This window comes from Cladophialophora carrionii, assembly GCF_000365165.1.
Source record: "Cladophialophora carrionii CBS 160.54 unplaced genomic scaffold supercont1.3, whole genome shotgun sequence".
Lineage (NCBI taxonomy): Eukaryota > Fungi > Ascomycota > Eurotiomycetes > Chaetothyriales > Herpotrichiellaceae > Cladophialophora > Cladophialophora carrionii.
In genome coordinates, this window is record NW_008481828.1 from 704,508 (window position 1) to 730,853 (window position 26,346).

At 53.2% G+C, this 26,346-nt stretch overlaps 7 protein-coding genes across 7 annotated transcripts; 5 read left to right on the plus strand and 2 right to left on the minus strand.

The window, feature by feature from the left end:
• Positions 1–802: 802 nt before the first annotated feature.
• G647_03640 (uncharacterized protein) lies at positions 803–12,394 on the plus strand (the record flags this gene model as incomplete). Its single annotated transcript, XM_008727985.1, has 3 exons — positions 803–857; positions 933–12,156; positions 12,265–12,394. The coding sequence occupies 3 exons, from the start codon at positions 803–805 to the stop codon at positions 12,392–12,394; spliced, it is 11,409 nt and encodes a 3,802-aa protein (XP_008726207.1).
• A 2,053-nt stretch (positions 12,395–14,447) lies between these two features.
• Positions 14,448–16,964, minus strand: G647_03641 (uncharacterized protein; the record flags this gene model as incomplete). The annotated part of the gene is made up of 1 exon (XM_008727986.1): positions 14,448–16,964. The coding sequence occupies one exon, from the start codon at positions 16,962–16,964 to the stop codon at positions 14,448–14,450; it is 2,517 nt and encodes an 838-aa protein (XP_008726208.1).
• A 1,416-nt stretch (positions 16,965–18,380) lies between these two features.
• On the minus strand, positions 18,381–19,331 carry G647_03642 (uncharacterized protein; the record flags this gene model as incomplete). Its single annotated transcript, XM_008727987.1, has 1 exon — positions 18,381–19,331. The coding sequence occupies one exon, from the start codon at positions 19,329–19,331 to the stop codon at positions 18,381–18,383; it is 951 nt and encodes a 316-aa protein (XP_008726209.1).
• An 883-nt stretch (positions 19,332–20,214) lies between these two features.
• Positions 20,215–20,910, plus strand: G647_03643 (maleylacetoacetate isomerase; the record flags this gene model as incomplete). The annotated part of the gene is made up of 1 exon (XM_008727988.1): positions 20,215–20,910. One exon carries the CDS (start codon positions 20,215–20,217, stop codon positions 20,908–20,910), a length of 696 nt encoding a protein of 231 aa, XP_008726210.1.
• Positions 20,911–21,224: 314 nt separating this feature from the next.
• G647_03644 (uncharacterized protein) lies at positions 21,225–21,878 on the plus strand (the record flags this gene model as incomplete). Its single annotated transcript, XM_008727989.1, has 1 exon — positions 21,225–21,878. The coding sequence occupies one exon, from the start codon at positions 21,225–21,227 to the stop codon at positions 21,876–21,878; it is 654 nt and encodes a 217-aa protein (XP_008726211.1).
• A 779-nt stretch (positions 21,879–22,657) lies between these two features.
• On the plus strand, positions 22,658–24,160 carry G647_03645 (uncharacterized protein; the record flags this gene model as incomplete). The annotated part of the gene is made up of 1 exon (XM_008727990.1): positions 22,658–24,160. One exon carries the CDS (start codon positions 22,658–22,660, stop codon positions 24,158–24,160), a length of 1,503 nt encoding a protein of 500 aa, XP_008726212.1.
• A 360-nt stretch (positions 24,161–24,520) lies between these two features.
• On the plus strand, positions 24,521–25,713 carry G647_03646 (uncharacterized protein; the record flags this gene model as incomplete). Its single annotated transcript, XM_008727991.1, has 2 exons — positions 24,521–25,488; positions 25,587–25,713. The coding sequence occupies 2 exons, from the start codon at positions 24,521–24,523 to the stop codon at positions 25,711–25,713; spliced, it is 1,095 nt and encodes a 364-aa protein (XP_008726213.1).
• Between the last annotated feature and the right edge of the window lie 633 nt (positions 25,714–26,346).

Below are 26,346 nucleotides of genomic sequence, written 5' to 3' on the forward strand. Positions count from 1 at the left end.
GAAGAGCATGAAGCTGGGAAAGAGGTCGGTTGATACAGATCAACGGGCGTCACAACCTTGACAGAGTTTTGGTTTAATTCGAGCTGAGAGCAGCCTGGTCCAGGGGATCAAATACCCGGCGAAGAGGGTCTTTGCGTTGGGTTCTTGGAGGCTGTCCTTGATGATAGAGTACATGAGGGCCGGCGATGGTCAGCTTCTGGCATGAAGATACGAGCAATGCGTGGGAAGGAAAAGCCCCTTTGAGGGTTATCTACCAAGTAAAGAGAAGGGTATGCAGGCACAACGGATCGTCCTCTTCTATGCCAATGAGTGACCGTTGCCTCAGGACTGCGTGTGTGCTACGCTCTCCGCAGAGTCTTAAAGCGGAAAGGACTGAAGGTGTCCGTGCACAGGACAGGCCGGCATACCTACCTCATGTAGATAGCATCACTTTCACGTGACTGCTGCACGAGTTGCGGCAGGCGCGCTCCCCTCTCGCAATCACTTTTCAACCTCGATGGCTGTTCTCCGCAGACTCTCCATACATTTTGTACCAACAGGGCGCCTTCGCCTGACACGTTTCCTTCGCGCTCATTCTTTATTCTGGTATTGTTGCAGGCTGCCTCTAGTGATAGTTAATTCAGGTTTCCCTCAGGCGATCCTTTAACCTGCACCAACCGTTCGCTCTCTGCCATCGCTTTGCGCGCAGTCGTGTCTGCAAATGTGCCTCCCCAGAGTCGGATCCTCATGAGGTTGCTCACCACTTGCGGCGCACCTCTTCCGATTGTCCAGCTACCCGGTGTAGCCTGGAGGCAGGCCGAGGATGGCATCCGCCATGGATGCGTCCCAGAAGATAGATCTCTACGCCACCAGGCTCAGTGATCCGAAGATAGGCACGTTATACCCGTCGCGCCCAATGCGAGGCTGTTCTGATTGACTTTGGCTTTTTGCAGATACGAAGACGAAATCGAACATCGCGACCGACCTCCGCGATTCTCTCGAGAGCCTGTGTTCGCCTCCGCCTGTCTATACGAAGTTCTTGACCAAGTTCTGGCCTGTTTTCAAGAAGATCCTGGAGGGCAAGCCAGATTTCCACCCGACCTCGTTCGAGCACATCCTGCGCAACCAGATCCTCGAGGTCCTGCACAGACTCCAACATGCGCCGCCCGAGGTCGAGCCGTTTGCGCTCGACATGGTGGAAACACTGATGGAGTTGGTGCGGGTGGAAAACGAGGACAATGCGGTGCTGTGTCTGAAGACAATCATGGACCTTGAGCGACACCAGCCAAGTGCGACCGCCTCCAAGGTCCAGCCCTTCCTCGATCTCATTCAAGAGATGTTTCAGTTGATGGAACAGGTCGTGCACGATACCTTCGATTCGCCTGCGCCTCATCAGACCTCGTCGTCCGGGTCCAATCCACAGAGTCAGACGTTCCAGTCCCCAAGACCCGCATCGCCAGCCACGACTGTGTCGGATCCGGGCGCAGAGAAAAGGGAGCATGCGCCGCTGGCCAAGGGGATGCAGTCTTTCAAGGTTTTATCGGAATGTCCCATCATCGTCGTGTCCATCTTCCAAGCCCACCGTAGCACGGTGGCCGCGAACGTCAAGAAGTTCGTGCCATCAATCAAGGGTATTCTATTGTTGCAGGCGAAAGCACAAGAGAAGGCACACGCCGAGGCCGCAGCCAATAAGACCATGTTCACTGGCGTTAGCAGAGAGATCAGGAACCGGGCCGCATTTGGGGACTTCATCACCGCTCAGGTCAAGACTATGAGCTTCCTGGCCTATCTGCTTCGGGTCTACGCAAACCAGCTGACGGATTTCCTGCCAACTCTGCCAAGCGTTGTAGTCCGGCTGTTGAAAGACTGCCCGCGGGAGAAGTCTGGGGCTCGCAAAGAACTGCTGGTAGCGATACGGCACATCATCAACTTCAACTACCGGAAAATCTTCCTGAACAAAATCGACGAGTTACTAGACGAACGCATCCTCATTGGCGACGGACTGACCGTGTATGAGACGATGCGACCACTAGCTTACAGCATGCTTGCAGACCTCATACACCACGTTCGTGACTCCCTAGACCGGAACCAGATTCGGCGAACAATCGAAGTCTATACGAAGAATCTGCACGACAGTTTCCCGGGCACAAGTTTCCAGACCATGAGCGCCAAGCTCCTCCTCAACATGGCCGAGAGCATCACGAAACTCGACAACAAGGAGGAGGCAAGGTACTTCTTGATCATGATTCTTGATGCCATCGGCGACAAGTTCGCCGCTATGAACTACCAGTACGAAAATGCGCTCAAGTTGAGCAAGCAGTATGGAGAAAAACCGAACGAGCAACAATCAGAGACATACATGGACGAAAAGGATCAAAGACCTGACTGGGACAAGGTGGACATATTCAGTGCGACCCCTATCAAGACATCGAATCCGCGGGAGCGAGGTGCAGATCCTGTTAACGACAATAAGTTTCTGTTCAAGAATCTCGTCAATGGCCTGAAGAATATGTTCTATCAGTTGAAGACGTGTAATCCCCCTGGACTGAATGTGGATCAGGCCAGCATCCCAATGAACTGGAGCGAAGTGTCATTTGGCTACAATGCCGAGGAGACCCGGGTGATCACCAAGCTCTTCCACGAAGGTGCTCGCGTTTTCCGCTATTACGGTGCAGATAATCCAGTTCCGGACATGCAGTACTCTTCCCCTGTGGACTTCATGGCAAGCCACTCAATGGCTCAGATGACCCGCGAGGAGAAGGAGCTGCTCGAGAGCTTCGGCACCGTCTTCCACTGCATCGACCCTGCCACCTTCCACGAAGTCTTCCAGGCGGAGATCCCATACCTGCACGAGTTGATGTTTGAGCACACAGCCCTACTACATCTACCTCAGTTCTTTTTGGCCAGCGAAGCAACATCACCGGCATTTGCAGGAATGGTCCTGCAATACCTCATGAACAAATTGCCGGAAGTGGGCTCTTCGAAAATTGTCCAATCCTCCATTCTGTTGAGAATGTTCAAGCTGTCTTTTATGGCAGTCACCTTGTTCTCTGCGCACAATGAGCAGGTGTTGCTTCCTCATATCACGAAGATCATCACGCAGTGTGTGCAGCTGGCAGTCACAGCAGAGAAGCCCATCCATTACTTCATTCTCCTTCGGTCGCTGTTTAGGAGCATCGGCGGCGGACGCTTCGAACTTCTCTACAAAGAAATCCTTCCACTGCTTGAAATGCTGCTGGAGACTTTTAATCATCTGCTACAAGGGGCTCGAGATCCGCACGACCGGGACCTCTATGTAGAGTTGACGTTGACAGTTCCGGCACGTCTCAGCCACCTATTGCCTCATCTGAATCATCTCATGAGGCCTCTGGTTGTCGCCCTGCGTGCAGGACCTGATCTCGTTGGTCAAGGGCTTAGAACGCTCGAGCTGTGCGTGGACAATCTCACAGCAGACTACTTGGACCCAATAATGGCCCCAATCATGGATGAACTAATGACGGCTTTGTTCGAGCACCTCAAACCACAGCCATACCAACACTTCCACTCTCACACGACTATGCGCATTCTCGGCAAGCTTGGTGGACGCAACAGAAAGTTTCTGAACCATCCCCACCAGCTTTCGTACCGGCGGTATACCGATGACGAGCCCAGCTTTGACATTCGACTCAAGGAAACCGCCCGGGATCGAGCGTTCCCCTTGGATACCGGCGTCGACCTTGCGATCCGCAAACTGACGGAAGTATCCAAAAACACCAGTGCGAAGTCTCCCGATCCGTTTTACAAACAGCAGTCGTTCAAGTACATCAGTAACCAGGTCAAGTTGTTTGTAGGTTACGATAATCTTCCAGATGACTTCGCTGCTCTGCTTCGGTTACAGGCGAACGACCTCCTTGCACGGCGTTTCACCACTTACGCTGACATGCTGGCTGAGAACGAGTTTGGAAAGTCGGTCCAAAAGCGGAGAGAGCAAGAAGAGAACCTGAAGAAGTTGCTCAAGGCTTGCTTCACTGCAACCACCGTTCCAGAGCTGAAGGCGCAAGCGGAAGCTTTTATATCCAACATCTCACGCCATTTCGCAATTGTGGAGCTTGGACAGGCTCTATGCGACGCCGGTCGACGAACGAAGGAATTCGACGTCAATGCAGGCGAGGGCGCGGTTCATCTTAGTACCCGGCTTCTGGCCGACGTCATTTGCGACTGTCTCGCCTCAGAAAACGTTTTCGTGCGTGAGGCTGCGGAGGCATCGATGACTTCGGTGCTTGATACAGCTCGCACAATTTGCGGTAGCGACGAGAAGGCTGCCAAGCTGCCTTTCTTCACCCACCTCACACAGACCTTTTGCCACCGATGTCGCGAGGTAGAGTGGTTCACCAAAGAGGGGGCTACTCTAGGCATCCAGATCATCGTGACCAAGATGAACCTGGGCAACGCCTTTCTCAACAGCAAACAGCTCGAGATCATCAAGGCCCTGCTGTTCGTCATCAAGGACACGCCTCAAGAAGTTCCGGCCAGCACTCGAATAACTGCCCAAAAAACTCTGGAATTCATTCTCCGGAAATGCTGCGCTGGCCAAACCAAAGAAATGCTGACCAACGAAAGAAGTACGATTCATGCCCTCTCAGTCACCTTCAGCCTTGAACTCTCTCATATGAACACACACGCACGCGAAACTGCCCAGCACGCCTTCGCAACCATGGCGGAGGTTGTAGGTGTTGAAGTGCATGAGCTGATCACGCCTGTCAAGGATCGATTCCTCCCTCCAATATTCAACAAACCTCTTCGGGCGTTGCCATTCCTATCGCAGACTGGCTTTATTGATGCCATCACATATTGCCTAGGCCTAGGTCACGATCTCGTCCCCTTGAACGACCAGCTGAATCGCCTGATGATGGAGTCTCTGGCACTTGCAGATGCAGATTCCGAAATTCTGCACCCAAAACCCGATGAGTACAACAACGCGCAGTTGATTGTGAACCTGCGGGTTTCATGTCTGAAACTCTTGTCTATTGCCATGAGTCTGCCCGAATTTGCAGCAGGACCGCAGAACTCCAGCCGAGCTCGAATAATTACGGTGTTCTTCAAGCTGCTGTACTCGAAGTCCCCTGAAATTATCGAGGCCGCGAACGCTGGCCTGAAGGAGGTACTAGTGCAAACCAGCAAGTTGCCCAAGGATCTCCTCCAGAATGGGTTGCGCCCCATCCTGATGAATCTGCAGGATTCGAAACGGCTCACCGTCGCCGGCCTAGAAGGGCTTGCCAGGCTGCTGACGTTGTTGACCAACTACTTCAAGGTCGAGATCGGCGCTCGTTTGCTAGAACACATGAGAGTCATCGCCGATGAGCAACTGTTGCAGAAAGTTTCTTTTGGCCTAATCGAACAAAATCCGCAGATGAAGATCGTCACCGCAATATTCAACATCTTTCATCTCCTTCCCGCTGCAGCTACCAGCTTCATGGGGGATCTTGTCAATAGTGTACTTGATCTAGAAGGCAAGCTGCGGCGCACGGTCGCCAGTCCATTTCGTCAACCCCTGGTGATGTATCTGGACAAATATCCGAAGGAAACGTGGTCATTCTTTCAGTCACGTCTCCAAGAGGAAAAGTACGGCCGCTTCTTTGGTCAGATCCTGTCTTCTGACGCTAGTCCTGCGATCCGTGAAGCTGTGATGGATGATACAGAAGCCTTTATCAAGGCTGCCTTTGATGTCGAGAACGCCCAAGAACGACATACTGCCGCGATCAACGGCATCTACATCGTCCATTCCATCTGCGCCATGGACTCTGAAAAGAAATGGCTCCGCAATCAGGAGCAGCTCAGATCCAAGATCTTGGCGGCTGGTCGGGAACTAGAGGAGCAGCTTCGCAAAGACAGATTGCAGAGCTCACAGCGATTGCGCGCGGAACAAAGTGGTGATCAATTGATGGATATATTGACCCAGTATCTAACATCTGCGCCGGATGACCTCAGCTTCATGATGGAGCTCTTCTCTTCTGCTGCTCAAGGCACAGTCAAAACCCCACTCAAGCTGACCAAGTATCTCTTTGAGTCCGTCATTTGCGACCAATCTACGACTCGCCGATACGATATCATCGAGAAGTGTCTAGATATTTACTCCCAGAAGTCCGAACCTCAAAAGGTAAAGACATTCTTGTTGCGCAACGTGGTCAATCCCATCATGGCAAGAGATGTACAGAATACGCGGAGCGAGGACAATACGGCCGGTACCCTCGCCGACAGCAAGTTGTTCAATCTCTTCCTCGAGCGCCTCTGGAAGCCAGCCGCTGCTGATGTGGTGGATGACCCATCGCAGCCAGGCGTGGACCATTCTCGGATGGAAGCGCTGCAATTGTCCGCCTTTATCCTCAAGTACCACAAAGATGCGGTATCAGAGGATCGTAAAGACATCATCAAATATTCTTGGGGGCATATCAAGCTCGAGGACGTCATCAACAAATACGCAGCCTACGTCTTGATATGCTATTTCATCAGATCGTACGACACTCCTATGAAGATTGCAGTGCAGATCTACAACCAGCTTCTGAAAGCACATCAAAATGAAGGCAAAGCGCTAGTCACTCAAGCTCTGGAAGTGCTGGCTCCGGTATTACCGGCGAGGATCGGCGCCAGCGCGAATACACCTGGCGAGAAGCGATCGCCTTCCTGGGCTCGGCTGCCGCGCAAGATCCTCAACGAGGAGACAGGCAATCTCCAGCAGGTCCAGAGCATCTTCCACTTCATTGTTCGTCAGCCGGATCTTTTCTACGATTCGCGAGAGTTCTTCATTCCCACAATCATCCAGATGCTGCACAAGATCGCCCCGCCACCGAATCCCTCAAATGAAAATAAGAAACTAGCGCTGGCACTGATATCTTTGATCCAGCAGTGGGAGAGTCGACGCGTCTCGGCAGTATCGCCGTCTCAGTCTACGGTCGAGCTCACTCCATCGCGGAAGAGAGACTCGGCCGGAGAGCAGAAGCTAGCTCCCCCGCCAGCCAGAGAAAAAGCTGAATATGTGATCCCTCTCGAGCTTCGGACGGCTGTTGTGAAGTACATGATTACCTTTATCACATCGGTCCCGGAACGCTACCCTATGCCATCTGCAGAACTCAAATCCAAGACTATGCAAAAGGTTCAGCAACAGCCGATGTCGAACGACCTGTGCCAGAAAGGTGTTCAACTTCTCCGTGAGCTTTTGGCCCCCAATCTATGGACTGACATCGACGTCGGTCTTTACGAAAAATTGCTTGATCCCATTCTGAGTGGCGAGAAAGCAGACAAGGTCGACGAAAAGCAGCTGACCTGCATGATCAATGCCTTGCAAGTCATGCGCATCCTGTTGAATGTGAAGTCCAATGATTGGATCATCAACAACATGGAAAAGATTCAGAAACTCTTGGAAAAGCCGCTCAAGATGGAGGAACCCGAGATTCAAGATTGTTTGCACCTCACTACGGACGATGACAATTCTCCCCACCTAGTGCGCCGAGTGCTGGACGCTATTCCGACAGTAAAAGCAGACGATGCGGATGGCATGGACCTGGACGTCTCACCCTCCGACTTCCCTACTCGGTACTCCAAGGTGTTGATTGGTGAAGCACTCTCGAACGGCAACTATATCTCTGGTATCAACAATCTGTGGACATTATCGCTCGTTCGGCCGTCGGACGTGGATGAACACATCAACGGTGCAATGAAAGCGTTGCAGCACAAGTTGGCTAAAGAGCACATCAACGCTTACGTGATACCACCGGGACCGCCGCCACAAGGCTGGCGTCTTGGTGAGCCGTTGATGGATCCCTACGAGTTCGCTCTCGGAGTTGATTTGATCAAAAAGACCATCGACATTCTGTCTTCACGGATGGGAGAACTTAATGAGCAACGTCGACCATTCCTCAGCGTGCTCGCCTCGCTCGTCGAGAAATCTTTCAATGTCGAAATGTGCAGTAAAGTGCTCGATATGGTCGAAAAATGGGTTTTCAACTCGACCGAACCTTGGCCGACGCTGAAGGAGAAGACTGCCGTGCTCCACAAAATGCTCATTTTCGAGAAATGGCCAACCCAGACGCTTCTAGAACGGTTCCTCGACCTGGTGATCAAGATCTATGAGGATCCCGCCGTGACGAGGACAGAGCTCACTGTCAGGCTGGAGCATGCTTTCCTGATCGGCACCAGGGCCAAAGACGTGGAGATGAGAGACCGCTTTATGAGCATCTTCGACCGGGCGTTGTCCAAGACCGCGAGCTACCGGCTCAACTATGTGTTGACTCTTCAAAATTGGGACACTTTGGCCGATTCTTTCTGGTTGAAACAAGCCTCGCATCTCATCATGGGTAGTGTCGAAATGTCGATGCCAGCGCGTCTTCACTCAGAGGATGTGAGAATGTGCCCAATGTCTCAGTTGTTCAGTCCCGGCCTTGTGAACCCGGAACAAGGCAAGGATGACTTAATAATCGAGGACAACCTTGAAACTCTGGTATCCGCTCAACGCCGCTTCAACCAAGAAATCTACGAGGTCAAAGTGCGCGATTTGCTTGAACCTCTTACTCAGCTGCAGCACACCGACGACAATGTCGCCTACGATGTCTGGGTCAAGCTCTTCCCGCTGTGTTGGTCGGCATTGACGAGGGACGAGCGCCTGGATCTCGAGAAGGGAATGGTCACACTCCTTACGAGGGAATATCACCAAAGACAGCTCAACTTGCGACCCAACGTCGTCCAAGCCTTGCTCGAGGGTGCTGTTCGAGCCAGACCACGGTTCAAGGTACCTCCGCACGTGATGAAATTCCTGAGCCGCACATACGATGCCTGGTACACGGCGCTCATCTCGCTGGAGGAATCAACCATTGATCCTCTGATCGACACTCCTGTGGTCCGCGAGAGCAACCTTGACGCCCTCATTGAGGTGTATGCCGGGCTTCAGGAAGAAGACCTCTTCTATGGAACATGGAGAAGACGGTGTAAATTTATGGAGACAAATGCAGCCCTGTCTTATGAACAGCACGGTATCTGGGACAAAGCCCAACAGCTCTGGGAGTCAGCACAAGTTAAGGCACGAACTGGGGTAGTTCCTTTTTCGCAAGGGGAGTATTATCTTTGGGAGGATCACTGGATGATATGTGCTCAGAAACTACAACAGTGGGATATTCTCGGCGAATTCGCCAAACACGAGAACTTCAGCGACCTGCTACTGGAATCGGCTTGGAGGAACTACGAAGCCTGGTCCGGTGATGAGAACCGCAATCAGCTAGACTCCATGATCAAATCTGTCTCCGACGCTCCGACACCGAGACGCACCTTCTTCCAGGCATTCATGGCCCTGCTACGGTACAATTCCAAGCAAGTCTCACGAGCAGAGTTCCAGCATGTCTGCGATGAGGCCATCCAACTCTCGATCCGCAAGTGGCATCAGCTTCCCAAGCGGATAACAAACGCCCACATTCCGATTCTGCAACAATTCCAGCAACTTGTCGAGCTGCATGATGCTAGCGTTATTTGCGATAGCCTTATGGGCACCAACGAGCGCAATCTTGACAACAAATCTCAGGAAGTCAAGCTTCTGCTTCAAGCGTGGAGAGATCGCCTGCCGAATATCTGGGATGATATCAACGCCTGGCAAGACCTGGTCACCTGGCGTCAGCACGTCTTCCAGCTCGTCAATACCACATACCTGCCTCTTCTACCCCAGGGTGGCAACAACGTTGGAAACAACTCCTACGCCTTCCGAGGCTACCATGAAACGGCCTGGATCATCAACAAGTTCGCCCACGTCGCTCGCAAACATCAGATGCCTGAGGTCTGCATCAACCAACTCGGAAAGATTTACACTCTACCGAACATTGAGATCCAAGAAGCTTTCTTGAAGCTGAGGGAGCAGGCCAAATGCCATTACCAGAACAAAGCGGAGCTGAACAACGGCCTCGACGTGATCAATAACACCAACCTCAACTATTTTGGCGCTCAACAGAAGGCGGAGTTCTATACCTTGAAGGGTATGTTTTTGGCAAAGCTCCAACATGCAGAAGAGGCCAATGAAGCTTTTGGTGTTGCGTTGTACTATGATCTCCGCTTGCCGAAAGCATGGGCCGAATGGGGTCAATACTCTGATCGTAAGTTCAAGGAGAATCCCACCAATATTGAAGCTGCCAGCAACGCAGTCAGCTGCTATCTCGAAGCAGCAGGGCTTTACAAGAGTGCTAAGTCGAGGAAAATGCTCAGCCGAGTACTGTGGCTGCTCAGCCTCGATGATGAAGAAGGCCACATCGCGAAGGCATTTGAAGACTTCAAGGGTGAGACGCCGGTGTGGTATTGGACGACTTTCGTACCGCAGCTCCTCGGTAGTCTCGAGCACAAGGAAGCACGCCTTGCCAAGTCCGTGCTCGTCAAGATCGCCAAAGCTTTCCCTCAGGCGTTGTTCTACCATTTGCGTGCGACAAGGGAAGATTTTCTCGGCAAGAAGAAACAATTTGAAGCACAGAGAGCCAAGCAACAGAAACCCCAAGACGACAAGAAGGAGAGCAGCTCACGCCCGGGTACAGCTAACGGCGAAACTGCAGCCAATGGTACGACATCCCCGAAGCCCAAGCAAGAAGATGGAGACGCGAGCCAGGCCAATGGTATCGACGCCGAGAAGAAACCGGAAGAGCCCAAGAAGCCATGGGATTACACCGATGAGATCATGGCGGGCTTGAAGACTGCTTTCCCATTGCTCGCTCTTAGCATGGAGACAATGACAGATCAGCTCTCCAAGCACTTCAAGTGTCCGCCAGATGAGGATGCTCACCGATTGATTGTTGCGCTGTTGAACGATGGCCTTCATTACATCAGTCGGGCGCCCATGACTTACGCGGAAGGGGCCAAACTTCCTCCCCAGACTGAAGCCAACGTTGCCCGGTTTGTGCAGTCTGTCCTGCCTGCCCACATCCGCAAGTCATTCGAAGCGGACTTTGTGCAGACCAAGCCGACCATGTACGAGTACATCCACAAGCTGCGCAAGTGGCGAGACAAGTTCGAACAGAAACTCGACAACAGACAGCAATGGGCGCCGCTCGAATCCTACAGCCACCATCTGAGCGAGTTCAAGTTCCTCAAATTCGATGACTCAGTGGAAGTTCCCGGACAGTACCAGCAGCACAAGGACAAGAACACTGACTTTGTCCGCATAGAGCGGTTCATGCCGACCGTCGAACTCGTCCGTGGCAACAGCATCTGTCACCGTCGATTGACGATTCGTGGCCACGACGGCTCTCTGCATCCTTTTGCCGTCCAGCATCCGACAGGAGGCAAAGTCCGCCGTGAAGAACGCATTGTCCAACTCTTCCGCATCTTCAACCAAACGCTTGCCAAGCGCAAAGAATCCCGTCGCCGGAACCTATATTTCCATTTGCCCATCTTCGTGCCGATAGCCCCGCATATCAGGCTGGTGCAAGATGACGCCTCGTACATTACCCTGCAATCTGTCTACGAAGACCATGTCCGCAGGTTGCCTCCCAACACCATGTCCCGCGACGACCCGCTTCTCTTCGTGCTTGAAAAATCCCGCACCATCGCCGAACAGCAAAAGACTACCCCCCGGACACCGGAACAAGTGGCCATCATGAAGACTGAGATCTTCAACACCATCCAAGAACGCTGGGTCCCCAACACAATTGTCCTAAAGTACTTCCAATCCACTTACCCTTCCTTTGAAGATTTCTGGCTCTTCCGCAGGCAATTCTCCTATCAGTTCGCCGCGACGACATTCATGACCTATGTCATGCACATGTCGGCGCGCTATCCGACGAAATTCTCCATCTCCAGGGCCACGGGGGATATCTGGGCGAGCGACTTACTTCCCAATCTGAACTCCACCAGGGCGTTGTTCTACAACCCTGAACAGGTTCCCTTCCGGCTCTCACCCAACATCCAGACATTGATGGGTCCTCTTGGCGTGGAAGGGATCTTCACCGCTTCTCTCATGGCGATCGCGCGCTGTTTGACCACGGCCGATGGGGGGGATGGAGCTGCCGGTAGCGGGTACGAAATGGAACAGCAACTCGCCGTGTTCGTGCGGGATGAGATGTTCAACTGGGCGGCGGGAAGACCACAGAACGCTCAAGGCGCCGAGCAGAAAATGGAGGGAAACCATCTTCGGGAGCTTGTGGCGATGAATGTGGACTTCATCACCAGAAGGGCGTTGACGTTGGCAAAGACGCAGGGCACTGTCAATCCCAGCGCTGCCGCTGGCGGCAGTGGCGCTGGGCAGGGAGCTGCGAGCGGTGCCGGGGCGGAAGGCCTAGGTGGTAGTAGCGGAGGCTCCACGGCGACAGGCGGGACCGGCGTGCTACCGGCGTGTCAAAATGTGGTGGACTTGATAAGCAAGGCGACAGATCCGACGCGGTTGAGTTCTTTGGATGGGTTGTGGATGCCTTGGCTCTAAATGAATGGTAGGGACTTTTTGGTATGGCAATGAGGGATTGGGAACGGGGGGAGTTCACGGACAGTTATGCGGTGAAGTATGTGAAAAGCACGGCGTTCCGGCGATCCGGCGAAATGCTCGGCGAGCATATGAACCGCAATGAAGGTTTGGGGGGGAGAGGTGTTTTCTGTATATCATTCATTCACCCAGGGAAGTGTAAAGGGAGATTGGACGCAAACGGAGATGCTTCATTCGACGGATCTACTACGCTTATGAATAGTGAAATGGGAGAGGAAAGTTTCTTTTACTTGCGCTTGACAGTACAGTATTATTGTATATAGCTTTTTACGCTGCAAGTCGACTTACAGTACCATGACTTGCGTGCTTGAAGATTAAGTGTTCAGCTCTGCATTTCCCTTTCCGACCAAATCCCAGCAGGTAAGCTAAATACAGTATATGTACTATAGTACTATAGTACAGGTACCAGCTAGGCAGCAAGCTAACCTGCTAACCTGCTAACCTGCTAAACTGCTAACCTGCTAACCTGCTAACCTGGCTAACCCTTCCCCGTCGAGAAGGAGAGAGAGACTCATTCGTATAGGAGGAAAAGGGAAAAGGGATACCGGCAAAAATCAGGCAAGACCCGCCCGCGCGCTGTCGATGAGTAAAACCTGATCAGGGAGGAACCGAGTGCCTGATTGGCTATATACTGTACTGTAGATCGCATGTCCTTGGATGTCGTGAGTGGGATGGAGAATACCATGACTATAGCATAATAGAGCTAGAGAATGAACATAATATGACATGTCGTGAACATATCACGTCATGAATAATAACATGTCATGAACATAACATATCGTGCTGGGGAAACAGGGACTAGAAGTGAAAACAACGAGACGAGATGAGACTCGATCAAACAAGCCGAACGTGATACTGATATTGAAGAGCACCCTTATCATAATCATCATCATGAAATACAATAGAGACCCAGTCCTTACATCCGTTCGTCCAGCAACTGGTATGCGTAGCGCACAACACGAGGGTGGAGGTATCGTACAAACAGTATCAGTATCGGTATCAATATCAATATCAACATCAACATCGCTGGCCGTGGAAGCTCCCCATCTCCAATATCCAATATCCGATACCCGATATCCTGTCTTCGATCTCCCAACACCGAACTGGATTGAAACTGAGTAGCTTTTGTGCCTGAAACAATGTCACATCCTCTCTGCTCTCACATTCTCACGCATATACACCAACTCCAACGTGGAGTCAAACAATGCCACATCCTGTCACACGTCCTCGTACATCGACACCGACGCCAACGTGGAGCCCTGTTTGCTCCAAACCCACTGGATACTCCCGAAGCATGCGAGAGTTGTGTCTGTAGCATTATGGGACTGGAGTCCCTGCTACTGTCCAAAGCTTCTTGACTACCGTCATTGTATCAGCCCAACGTCCGAGAAGCTCATCTCGAATCCAATCCTGTCGTCTTGCGACCGACTCGATCGATCTCAGCCTCCTGCGTGACCTAGATTGTATGTCCTTGCCCACTGGCCGTTGTTTCCCGGTTCGGGAGAAAAATACATTCTCAAGCGTTGTGAAGGATCGTCGACTCCTCGAATGAGTCAAGCCGGCTCGCGTCGGATCTCACCGTATTCGGCGTGATTGTGACGACCATGTTCGATCAAAATCGTAACTCAAGACGCTCCGTGACGGATGGCAGCATCGCGGAGAGACGTGGAATTGGCCATGACAGACAATGATCTATCAATCCTCGACAGAACTTGTTGAGCTCGATGTGTGCCAACACGTCTCTGCTCGCACTGAAAGGCAATGTTCTGTGCAGACGTGTAGCCTGTGCACATATACCAAGCCTGGGTGGGTGAACGTTCAACCGAGGCACAAATTCCTTTCATTTCGCCTGGGCTCGGCGCTGAGCACGCCTGGTTGGGTCGAACACCCTACTGTACTGTGACAGATCACCGAAGCACAGTGCCTAAGACCCCGTACTGGGCCCTTGAGAGGGGTCATCCATTGCCCGTGGCGATGGGCTTCAACCTTCTCATTCTTACATCTCCCACCCACCGTTGACCCCGCCCCCGGGTGCAAAAGGTCCCGTCATATTCTCCCAAGTCGCACTCCCAAAGATATCCGCCACATTATAATCCATGTTGCCCCAAAACATCGGATCACTGTACTCGCTCATCCCACCCGTACCGCCATTACCGCCACCACTTCCGAGTCCAGGTGGGCCAGAAGGACTCGGCATGCCTGGTAGGTTCACATTCATGGTTGACTGTGCGAATGCGAGGTCTTGAGGTGTTGCATACACGGCCGAGCCGATGCCCGGGTGAAATTGGGGTTGTGTGGTGGGCTGACCACGGTCCCAGTTTGAGAAATCGAAGGCGCCGAGTGTGCCGTGGGGATTGGTGAGGGCTGAAGGGTTGGAGGGGTCGAAATTGGTGGTTTGAGGCGTCCAGGTATTGGTGCTGGTGGGGGTGGAAGATTTGTGTTTCAAGCCTCGAGAGTGCGAGTTCGAATTTCCAGTGACGGAGTTGTGGCCTTGAATGGGCGAGCTTGCGGTCGAATCGGCAATGGATGATTTTCTTGGGCTATTCCCTAGAGCACCCTCTTCGTTGTTGCTTGCCGTGCGTTGTCGTTTCCGTGAGGGCTGGTCCAGGTCATTCGGCATACTCTGTGGTGATTGAATATTCTCGGGTTTCGGCATGGTTAGAAAGCCATTTATCGATGCTTTCCGTGATTGAATGCTGGCAATCAATAGGCCCAACACTTTGTGGCAGTTCTGAACCGTATACCACCTTATGTTCATGCTTTCAAGCAAGGTAAGACAAGTTTGCATGTCGCTGAGTGCGCGGGCCTTTGCATATTTGCCCAATTGACATGCAAATGCGATGATGAGGCCAGACATCCACGCTGCTGATAACAGGCCGGGAAGAAACATGGATTGGCCATGCTTTCTGTGCGCCTTGAGGCCAGCGATGATGCCCCTGGAGGCGCGAATGCAGACCTGGAGGCCATGTTGGAACTCGGGGGTCGACTGGTCTAGGGAGAGGCGCGGGCGATTGACGAGTAAAAGTAGCCGGTGGTAGAGAATCTTGAAGAAACTGGCGAGATGTTGCTGGGGAGGTCCGGATGAAGAGTGATCCACGGTCGGTCTTGAGTTATGGCCGTTGGCAGTCGATGCAGCGTTATTTTCGCTGTTCTCGTGTGTGTCGCTCTGAGGTCCTGCCTCATATTCACCACTCAGATTACCGGGGAGGTCATTCCACCATGTCTCGATGTCGCTGGTCAAGCGAAGAATCTGTTCATGCTTGGGAAATCTGTGATTTATACTTTTGTGAAACACTTCAATTATCTGGCCTGTCAGTTTTCCCCACTGCACATAGGCTGTCAAAGCAGCTTCTCGGAGTCGTTTTTCTCGAGCTTCTGGGCCGTCGTTGTTGGACTGCGCCACACGAGGGTCATCGTTCAATGTCCGTGGAGGTGGCATATGCATCCCCATATCCGTATCCGGGCCCGGAGGTGCTAGATGAGCCCCGGCCTTGTGTAGTTCGGGTCCAGACAGGCACACGTCGATATCGTCGTCCTGAATAACATTGGGGTCACCAAGACTGAGATTGCAGTGCCGATCGAGAGCGTACGCTGACCAGAATATTCGTTTGCGAATCTCGCAATCTTCAAGCGAAAGCTGCGCGTACCGCAGAGGGCAGCGATGGAGACCGGCATGATAGATCAACTTGATGATGATTCCTGCAAGGGTACTGGCTTGTCGAATGGCAAGTGTGGCAGTGAGGTAGAGTTCGGCAGCAAGAATAGCTTGAATGGTGGATAGGTCGTGGTTGAGAGCCAGACATCCAGCGACTCGACACACATCCGCAGCGGATTTGATGCGCGATTCAACAGGTAGAGAAAGATCGTTCCGGTCCAGCGCTGCGATATTGATGATCAATTGGAAGGTCACAAGCTTGCGGACGTCTATGGGTGCGGGACTGTCTTTAGTCGTCTTTGAAGGTCGCCGTTGGCGTGGACCCGAGTATATTGACTCCATGTCCTTGATGAAACTGGGGCCGTGGAGAAACGGAAATAGCGGGTGCCACGTTGTGAAGAACGACGTGACGAGTTCTATCGCGATCTTTCGATCTGGCGGTTTCCCCAGCGCGGCTGCGAGATTTTGCGGGAATAGGTCGGTGGTGCTGGGTCCATCATGAAGCGGGCCGTTGTATGAACGACCGTCCGCATCTTCTCCCGTCAGGATGTCCTCGCTGGCTGGTACAGCATTAGGACCGCCCAGATTGGAAGCGAAAGCGGCGGAAAAGGCGCGTCGAACAGTGTTGACGAAGTAGACGCCGGAAGAGCTCCCTAACCAGGCAGTGCCATGATTGGGAAGCTTTTTCAGCGTTCCGATCTCCGAAGTATGAGTTGGTCGTTCTTCGGGGTGAGTGTCAGTGTCAGAGTCATTCGTGGTGGCAGTTGCTGCGGCAGAGGTGGTGGACGGTGCAGCCGGGGGTGTCGGTTGACCAACGCTGGGGGAAGGAATATTACTAGCAGTCGACCGCGGAGTCATCTTGACTGGATCAGCCGGGGTCGGCCAGACGATTCTAGTCGTCCTCTACGGAGCGCTGCGATTGAGCGCCGCCATGGCGCGACGCAAGAGGAGAATGAGAGAGGAGTGAGTGCGGGTTGATGTGTGCGGCAAAGTGATGGCCCGGCCTAGCTCAAGTGAGATGGTTGTGTGCTTGCGTGTGCACCGCTGAACCACGGTGCGGGTATGCGGTGTGACGGCGTCGGTGGAGGCGAACAGGAATGGCAGCACAGACGCGAGCAGAGGATGACGGGCCCAGGCAAGGGTCGAGATTGGTGGCAGAAGGAAGCGTACGTGTTGCTGGAACGAGGACCACTATTGCAAATGGCTCGATTAGGACGTGAGGTGAGATGTTAGAAAAACGGGGTGGGAGATTCAGAGAGGAGAGGATGAGTTTTGAGCAGGAGGCAGAGGACGAATCACAGCGGGAGAGTGTCGAGGGCAGAGTTTAGCAACTCGCGGAAGAGTGGAAGAAGCAGACGGCCCCGTCTTAAAGGGCAATTGCTGTTCGAGGGAATACGGAACACTGGGCTAGAAGTTCCTTCTTCTGCGACGAGCACAGAAGAGAAATCGAAGTGAGTCGAGGGTGAGGGTGAGGGTGAGGGTGAGGGTGAGGGTGAGGGTGAGGGTGAGAGTGCAGAGCCGTAGGAAGAAGCCTGCGTTTTCTTTTGACCTTGCAGCTGCTTCAACTTGGACGTGGACGCTGCTTCACGCCCAGATCAGCGTTCGTAAACACTACTCGACGGGCTTGCTCAGCTTGCTTGTAGGGAGGGTAGCAGGGGGTGGCGACCAAGCCTGAAATCCCGCGGATGACACCTGGGCAGCCTAGACTTGCCGCGACACCACTGGAACTGTGAGTCGGCGCCCAGCCAGAGCGGACGCTTAGGGCTTGGGGAGAGCCAAGGGCCAAATGAGTCTGAGAGAGAAAATGTCTGTGTCTGACAGGCGCAGGGCTGAGATCTTGCCCGATGACATCGGCTGACTAACGAGGCACGGTCCTCTCAACGTTCGCTCACCAGTGCGACAGACTTCCATCTGGGGTTTCTTTCTTCCTCAGATCGAGAATCTCTGCGTATCGACCATATTGCGCATCCACTGATACGCCTGATGTGTCTGTTAACATCATGCCATGTCAAAACGTCAGGTAGAGCGGGTCCTTCTCGTGGTTTTGTTCTGAACGTCTGACCACCACATGAGACGGAAGTGACAAAATGTTCTCGTTCGTGTCCATTAGAGGTACGGTACAGCGTTGCGTGGTCGAGATATGGGTACAGCACTCTCGCGCGAGTCTCGTGTGAGTATGATGATTGGTCGATCTGCTCTTCCGGTGAGAAGCAAACCAAGTACTTCTATGTAGTTCATACATATTTCTGAAAGAAGCCCCCACTGAACCAGCTCTCATCTTGCAATCCCAATGACTCCATCTCCCGGTTGAACCTGCACGTCTGTCCCAATCACATCGGCTGTCTTCAATACTCCAACCACGCCCTTCATGACACCTTCATCCACCCCTCTTGTGCCTTCCACAAACTTGACGCCCTTCAACCACTCCTTTCCATCCTCTTCACTGTAATGACAGTGTGCCTCACCCGTCCCCAACATCCGAATCGCCGAGTCCGTATCATCATTAAAGGCCTTAATGCCTTTGTCGAAGGCCTCAAAGACCGCTTTCAATGTCTCATCCCTGTCTGGTGCTGGAAACGTTTCCGTGGAAGCAGCAACATGCCAGCTCGGCCACGGCGTATAGATCTCTCCAATCTTCTTCAGCTCCGTGCCTTCACCGTGAAACCAGGGCTTTGTAGTGAAATGCTCCCACATGAAGAAATCCGCCGAGGAACCGGTCACGCCGTCTCTTAAATCCTTGAACGGCCCCAACGGAACCAGCGTCAACCCCTCAGACTTTTGATCTTTTGTTTGATGGAGCCAGCCTTCTTGCTGCGCAAGGACGAATGCCATGATGTGGCTTCCGCTTCCGAGTCGACTGACACCAACGCGTCTGTGTTGTTTTAGATCATCCACGGTAGTGATGTCATCTCTGTTCCGGCCTGTGACTATCGCCCATCGTAAAGGTGTCGACACCCACGAACCCACGATCGAGTACCCTTTCTCCCGTGCGGACTTCTCGTAGTTGTCTGGGTTCAGTAAGCCGGCCACCCAGCCTTCCGTCAACCCGATGGCAAGGTCGATCTCCTTGGAACGGAGGGAGGTAATCATATGTCCGGTGCCGGACGGGAATGGGACGAGCGATATCTGCAGATTCGAAGGGAAGAGGGAGTGCTTTGTGCAGAGATGGAGAGGGAGGAGATAGTGTTCCGGGACGAAGCCTATCCGGATCGCCTTGTTCGCCATGTTGTGACAGCGGAGGTAGATCGAGCTTGTCGGGAGGACTGGTAGAAGAGAGAATGAGAGAGAGCGCGCGGTAGCCGCGGGATCTGTCTTACGTTCGTCGTTCTGAAGGTAGTCAATGCTTCATCGCGTCTCCAAAAGTTCAAAGCCCCTCCCCCACAAAACTCATTATTTACCGGAGTTCCACCGAGGGAGCCTCGTCCCAGCGAGCCTGCAGCCTCGCGTGACCACGTCACAGTTGCGGCTGCTTCTCTGCAGGCTATGGCTCATTCACGAAGACCTGCAAGAACAGCAGCACTGTGACAGTATCGAATCTTCATCCCGATTTCGGCCGGAACTAATGTACAGCGCCGAATGTCACACTGAGAGCGTTCGGAATGAGCTCCGCTCGCATTTGCGGGGTTTCCGCGCTGGATACTGGGCGAGGTACGAGTTATAAGAGGAGAAAAGAGTCAGCTGGACCTCAACCAGAAGAGTCTGCGATTGTTCTCAACATTGGCAATTTTCGGTGAGAAGGATTACATGCTCTGAGGGGCTGAGCTCAGTGATCAATTTGAAGCTAGATTCCTTGGAATTGGCCTGGCAACGCCGGTAAAACATTTAAGAGCCTGGTCAGGACCTTGGAAATTGTGGAGGCCGAAGCACCACCGCTGCAAGAAGGGTCTTTTGGACAAGGACCAGCGACGACATAGCGCGGTTTGGGTGCCACTTGCATATCTCATCTGCACGCACGACCCCAGATCCTGCTAGCTTTTCGCTAGTTTAGACCATCCCCTCTGGATCAGCGCATACCCCGGGCAGAGACGAGGGCGTGGACGGTTAAGGCGGATTCCCCAGAATTTGGCACGACTGGGGCAGTTTCCGGAGTCTGACGAGCTCTGTTATGATGTCTGACAAGCTCAAGTACAAGTATACCTTGTTTAGCTACTTTCGTAGCTCCTGTTCAGCCCGAATTCGGATTGCCGCTCACCTGAAGGATATCCCGCTGGAGTACAAGTACGTTCATTTGGTCAAAGGCGAGCAGCATAGCACGGAGTACCACAGCCTGAATCCGAGCGACTCGGTGCCTACCCTGGTCGTCAGCGATCGACAGACAGACAAGGAGATCACGAGGATCCGACAGTCCGTTGCAATCTTGGAATTCCTCGAAGAAGTCGAAGAGGGGAACGGAGTGAAGCTGCTGCCGGGCAAAGACAATCCCGTGGACAGAGCGAGGGTCAGGGAGCTGGTGAACATCGTAGCCAGCGATATTCAACCCGTCACGAACCTGCGAGTCCTGAATTACATCAAACCGCTCAACATAGAGGCGCAAAAGTGGCAACAACATTTCATGTGCTTGGGGTTCCGTGCGTACGAGGAACTTGTCAAGGCTTATGGCGGAAAGTATAGCGTCGGAGACTCAGTCACCGTGGCAGACTGCGCTCTTGCACCGGCGGTTGATGGAGCATTGAGGTTCGGGGTCGACGTACGAGGAGAATTCCCTCGCGTCTGGCAAGTGTGGGAGGAGATCGGGCAACTGGATGCATTCATCAAAGGCAGATGGAATGCCCAGCAAGACACACCGGAGGGTCTGAGAGGCTGAAGGATGATGGCCTGCCTTATTGATACAATACCCTGAAAAGATCCCGTTCACTCACCGGGGAGCTAGGAATTAAAAGAGGCTCCCTTATCGGATGATGAGGCGATGATGATTTCCATGAGATCGCGATACGAGATACGAGATACTTGGTGTCGATGACGTGTGCCAATGCTGTGACTCGTCGACTACGATCCGTGCCGCTATTTCACTTCCCTCTGACATCCCGTTCTTGCTCCATTGACCTTCCACGTGCAGCCGTTCGATTCTTGTCTCTTGTGGATTTTCCTTTGTTTCGCATCTGTCAAGCTCGCTGCACAATGGCGATGGAAACGGCTGGATTCGGTCTGAACATTTTCCAGATCCTCCAGAACGAGCTCATCACCCGGGAGGGGAACCGTTCTACGCTCGGTCTTGGATTTCGTCTCGCCATTATCGAAGACAGGCTGAAAAACCAGGAAGCTAGAACCAAGAATGGTCTGATATGGCGACCTTATCATACTGTTGCACCTATACTCGCGCCTACTCCTCGAGCCAGAGCGATTGTCGAAGCACAGAAAAAGCGACTGCTCGAAAGAAAAGGCGCCATCCCCACAAGAGACGATAAAGATCCCACCATGCATATGAGGGACGAGGAACTGTGGGAGGTCCATCGCGACTACCCAAGAACGGTGCTCGAGTTCAAACAGCTCCAATTCCACCGTGGGTCGTGTCCTCCTCTCATGGCTAAAGGTCTATGCCCTGATACCCAAGAAACAGCTGACTTAGTACGAAGCTTGCTTGAATTCTACGATGTCAAAGTCCTTCGACCAGACATGAGACCGGTAATACTGGATCCGTCCGACCATTTGGTCGACATCAAACACAACCTGGAGACATGTCTAGAGGAATTGGCCATGACCTGGGGTCTCAATTATTTTCGGATAGGAGGCTTAGCACTGCCTGGCCATGATCAGCCCTTTGCAGGGCCTTGAAGAGTATTCGAAGATGACCTGGCTCTTTCTACAACCATTCCGGGCTCTTATGTGGCCCGTGGCGGACGCCCGGAATGCGCTGGCCGCTGCTCCAAGCGACCGAGGATCGAACCAAAACCTTTTCCCGACGGCTTTTCTCCTTCCAAAGACCAACTGATACTACCAGGCGCGCAGAGGAGTACTACTGATCCAGTAGCTAAACAAGATGAAATTGCACTGACGCTTATGTCGGGCAGACTGGCACCGCTGACGCCATGTCCAGCGGAAGCGAGCCCCCACTTCGAAAAGACACAAGACAATATCCCGTTCGCTTCATGCTTCAATGCATACAAGACTCTCTTGTCGAAACCAAAACTGATCGGTACCCGTGAAGCGGGTTGCTGTTGCGTGTCCAGCGGGAACAAGAATTGGACGATTACAGACAAAGAATCTCCCGCTAATCTAGCAACCACTAGCTAATTTAGGTTCGATCCATTGTTGTGTACACAATGTGGCTTCATGCAGAACAAAGAAACATACCGTTATTGCCATTGATATGGGAGCCTCGACACAATGCACTGGACCACTACACCACACAGGCCGACACTTCATAGATACAGTCAGCCTGCGAGTGAATATATAGCAGCCTTTTACTCATGGCCTCTTTGAAGTTCGTTTCTGACAATTTTCCTGCCTTTCCGAATATCTCTTGCTACCCTTGTTTGTATACAGGGATCAGCCACACCGAAGTGCTCCTCAACAGCAGCTGTCATTATCTTGACGGCCAGACAGTCCGCAGAATGGACGATAATCTCCTCGATGCCCTGGACAATACGTGGGCCACTGCCGCCACGGCTCCAGGCATGGGCATACCCGGATGGCTTTACCGCCGGTGTCTATATCTGCTGGACGCCCAGTCGATGCCCGACGCAATTGACACCAGGGACCGCATCCAAAATGATTTGTTGACTCAAACGGGCATTCGTGTACCTTGCCAGCTCATGAGGGCCATAGCGCTAACATACGTTGACATAAACCCCTACAGACGTCATCAGATTTATAATTTTACCGAAGCTCAAATGCGACCAGCCGAGGGTGACGGTCAAATCCAGCCCGTAGGCCCAATCCGTCGGAAGGCAGACAATGTAGCGCAAGAAGAGAGGAGTCGAATGGAGGCCGCGCACAATCTCCTGAGCATCAGTGGTCAAGTACCTCAAGCAGCCTCCTTGACTGTTGATTTGGAGTTCACAGAAGAAACAGGTACCACGAACCAGGGAAACCACTTTCAGAATGATTCCAGCGTTGGGGCCTCTCTTCCAGCGGATGACCATGTTTTAGCACCTGTAACGGACGGTCACGATGCTAATGCAAGCAGAAACCAGACACATCCTCAACAAGGCTTGCTACTCAGTCTAGAGCAGCACACGTCGCCCTCAACAGAAATAGAGCGCTCTGGCGCCCAAGCCCGTCTTCGCGCTATTCTGCGCGATATCAATGCCGCCGAGATTATTGGTATGCCTCTGGATGGCGAGCATGTGCAGCCTACTGACCAGTACCTTTCGCCTCTTGGACAGCATCTCCCTCCTGCAACGCCGCCAAGGGGAGACGGCGACGTTCTTACTCCTGCCTCAAGAACACGAGCGGGACCACGTACGGGCAAGGGAGGGTCGAAGACGGCTTCACCAGCGACCACTGCCAAAGTCGATACATCTGGAGGTCGTCCGACAGAGCGTACACAGCGAGCCCGGCCCACACGTGCACAGCAGAAGCCGGCAGTCAGTGTGCTCTCGGAAAGAGTGACCAGATCATCTACCGCCGAGCGGAAAAGAGAGGAGCTCGATGATGCCAAAAAGACCCAAGCCGACGGTGAGTATTCGAGCAGTACCAGCAAGGACGAGTATCAAGCGACAAGGAGGCCTCGCTTAATTCTGAGCATCAATATCACGACAGGCAAGATTTCAAAGAGCTGCGGCGAAGATGCACAAATCAATGATAAAGCCACTGGAGAAGATCAAAATCGCGGTGAGGACAAGGGAAGGACGAGTTCGCCAGCACAATTGCAAGGGCCAGAGGATCGACCCACCCCATTGACTCCCAGGAGACTGATTCTGCATGCTCCCACGATAGTAAACCCCAGAAGACTGATTTTAAATCCTCCAAAGGCTCCCATGGAGACCAAACCTACAGGTAAGTCCCGCAAGAGACCACGGAGCCAAGAGCAACAGGACAGAGGTGATGCGGCCAAGGATAGTGATAATGGAAAGGGGAACGTCCCAGCAAAGAAGCAGCGCACTGGTAAATAGTCTGCGGATTCAACCCTCGTTTCACTCACGAGACAGGGTCATTTTGAAGGGTTACTTGCTTTTCTGGTACTACACACACCAAGAGACCGACCCCACCACAGAAAAGTACTCCGTACCTAGGCATGGAATGTCGTTCCTCCGTCCTTTACAAATCCACGTGTCTCCAACTGTGACCCCAACAACGCCCTCATCTTCCCATGAATAATAGTGAAATAGTGAAATATAGATCGTTTTACAGCAGTCCTCCCTCAGCGAAGTATACGGTGACTCCGATATCAAACTGTAGTATCAATCCAGCCGTGCCTTATCCATTCCACACCAACCCCTCCCTTCCTTTCCCCTCCCACCTGCCCGCCCGCCATGTCTCACTCGATCCTCCTCACAGGCGTCTCGGGCTACCTCGGCGGCAGTCTCCTGGCCCAGCTAGGCAATACAGACGCGCACGCCCTCCCGGCACACAAATACAAGAAACTCTACGCCCTAGTCCGGACCGACTCGCAAGCCTCGGCCGTGCAGGCGTACGGCGCCGAACCGCTCCGCTTCGACGTCAAGGACGCATCGGCCGTGCGGGCGGCGCTCCTCGAGCACGACATCAGCGTGGTCTTCTTCCTGATCGACGCCCTCACGGCCACGACGCAAGCCCACTTCATCGACGCCCTCGGCGAGGTCAAGGCCAAGTTGAGCGGCACCGCCGTCACCGACGTCCACTTCCTGCACACCAGCGGCGCCAAGATCTTCTCCAGCCACGCGGGCGCCCCGACCGAGGGCCCCTTGTTCGACGACGACCCGGCCCTGTACGACGTGCAGAAGGCCCAGCGGCCGGTCGTCCCGCTTCTCCAGTCGGCCATCGACGCCAACACCACGGTCGTCGAGCGCGCCGAGGCCCGCGGCGTGCGCTGCTACATCTTCGTGCCTTGCATCGTGTACGGCCGTGGCCGCGGGTTCGGGAACCGCATCTCCATCCAGACGGTCGCGATCGTCAAAGCCGCCAGGGCTGCGCGCAGGGTTTATTCCGTAAACGACCCGCCTTCGGCCGCGGTTTGGCCCGTATGTCACGTCGACGACAATACAAGTCTGTATCTCGCGTTGCTGGATGCCATCTTGGCGGGGAAGAGTCCCCCATCTGGCAAGCAAGGCTACTATCTTGCTTCTTCGGGGAGTATCCTTTGGGACGACTTGTACCGGGCAATGGCACGCCGGTTGGCCGAGAGAGGCGTGGTCGATCATCCGGATGTACTTCCCGCGGAGGGCAACGTGGATGTATTGACGACGATGGGGAAGGGGCTGGGATGTCCGCCGGCGTTGGTCGCGCTGATGTTGGGAGGGAGGTATGTTTTCATACATGTTTTCATACGTGTGTTTCGTTTGTGTCTCTTTCGGGCCTGAACATCCGGTCGCTGACATCTCGCCTTTAATTACGCGACAGATGCACGTTCACGGCACGACATGCTGGGGCGGAACTCGCGTGGACGCCGCGATTCAAGCCCGAACATATCCTCGAGACGGCGGCCGAGGAGGTCGATCTGATACTGGACAATCTGGCGGACTCGTGACGGTAGACGCGGAGGGGGGGATCTTGTAGCTCGCTGGTTGAGAGGGACGAGACGAACCGCTTTCCGCCGGATAGAATGCCTCACGAGCATGGTCTATATCTAGGGGCATGGTCAACCACCACGCGCTGTATGCAGGGAGACTGTGGGTGCAGTCAGAACCGATCCGCTTCTATATGCAGGTAGAATTCGTGGGCCGGTTAGACAGACGTATGTATATATATACATATGAATACACATAAATCTACCCATTATATAGACCTGCGTATTGTCGTGTATCGAGACAATGTTACACTGGGTTCGCAACATCTCTTCACGTAGACTTTGCGTGTGATTCCGTGGCCCGAAATATACAAGCCCTGGGTCTACCTTTCTGGTTTGTATTTACTAATTTGCAGAAAACTACAACGCTTGGAGTTCAGGACGGGCACACAGCATGCGACAGAGTGGACGGAAGGGGACGAAGAAGTAGAGTTGATAATCGTATAATCGTCGTTGAGCCCTCCATTGGTGACGCCAACGGCCGTGGCTGACCCTCCTCTCAGCAGCAAGACAAGACAGAAATACTACTCCAGCGTTTCCGACTCCGAATCCGTTCCATCTGCACGCCGTATAGAAGAAGTGTCCCAATACGCG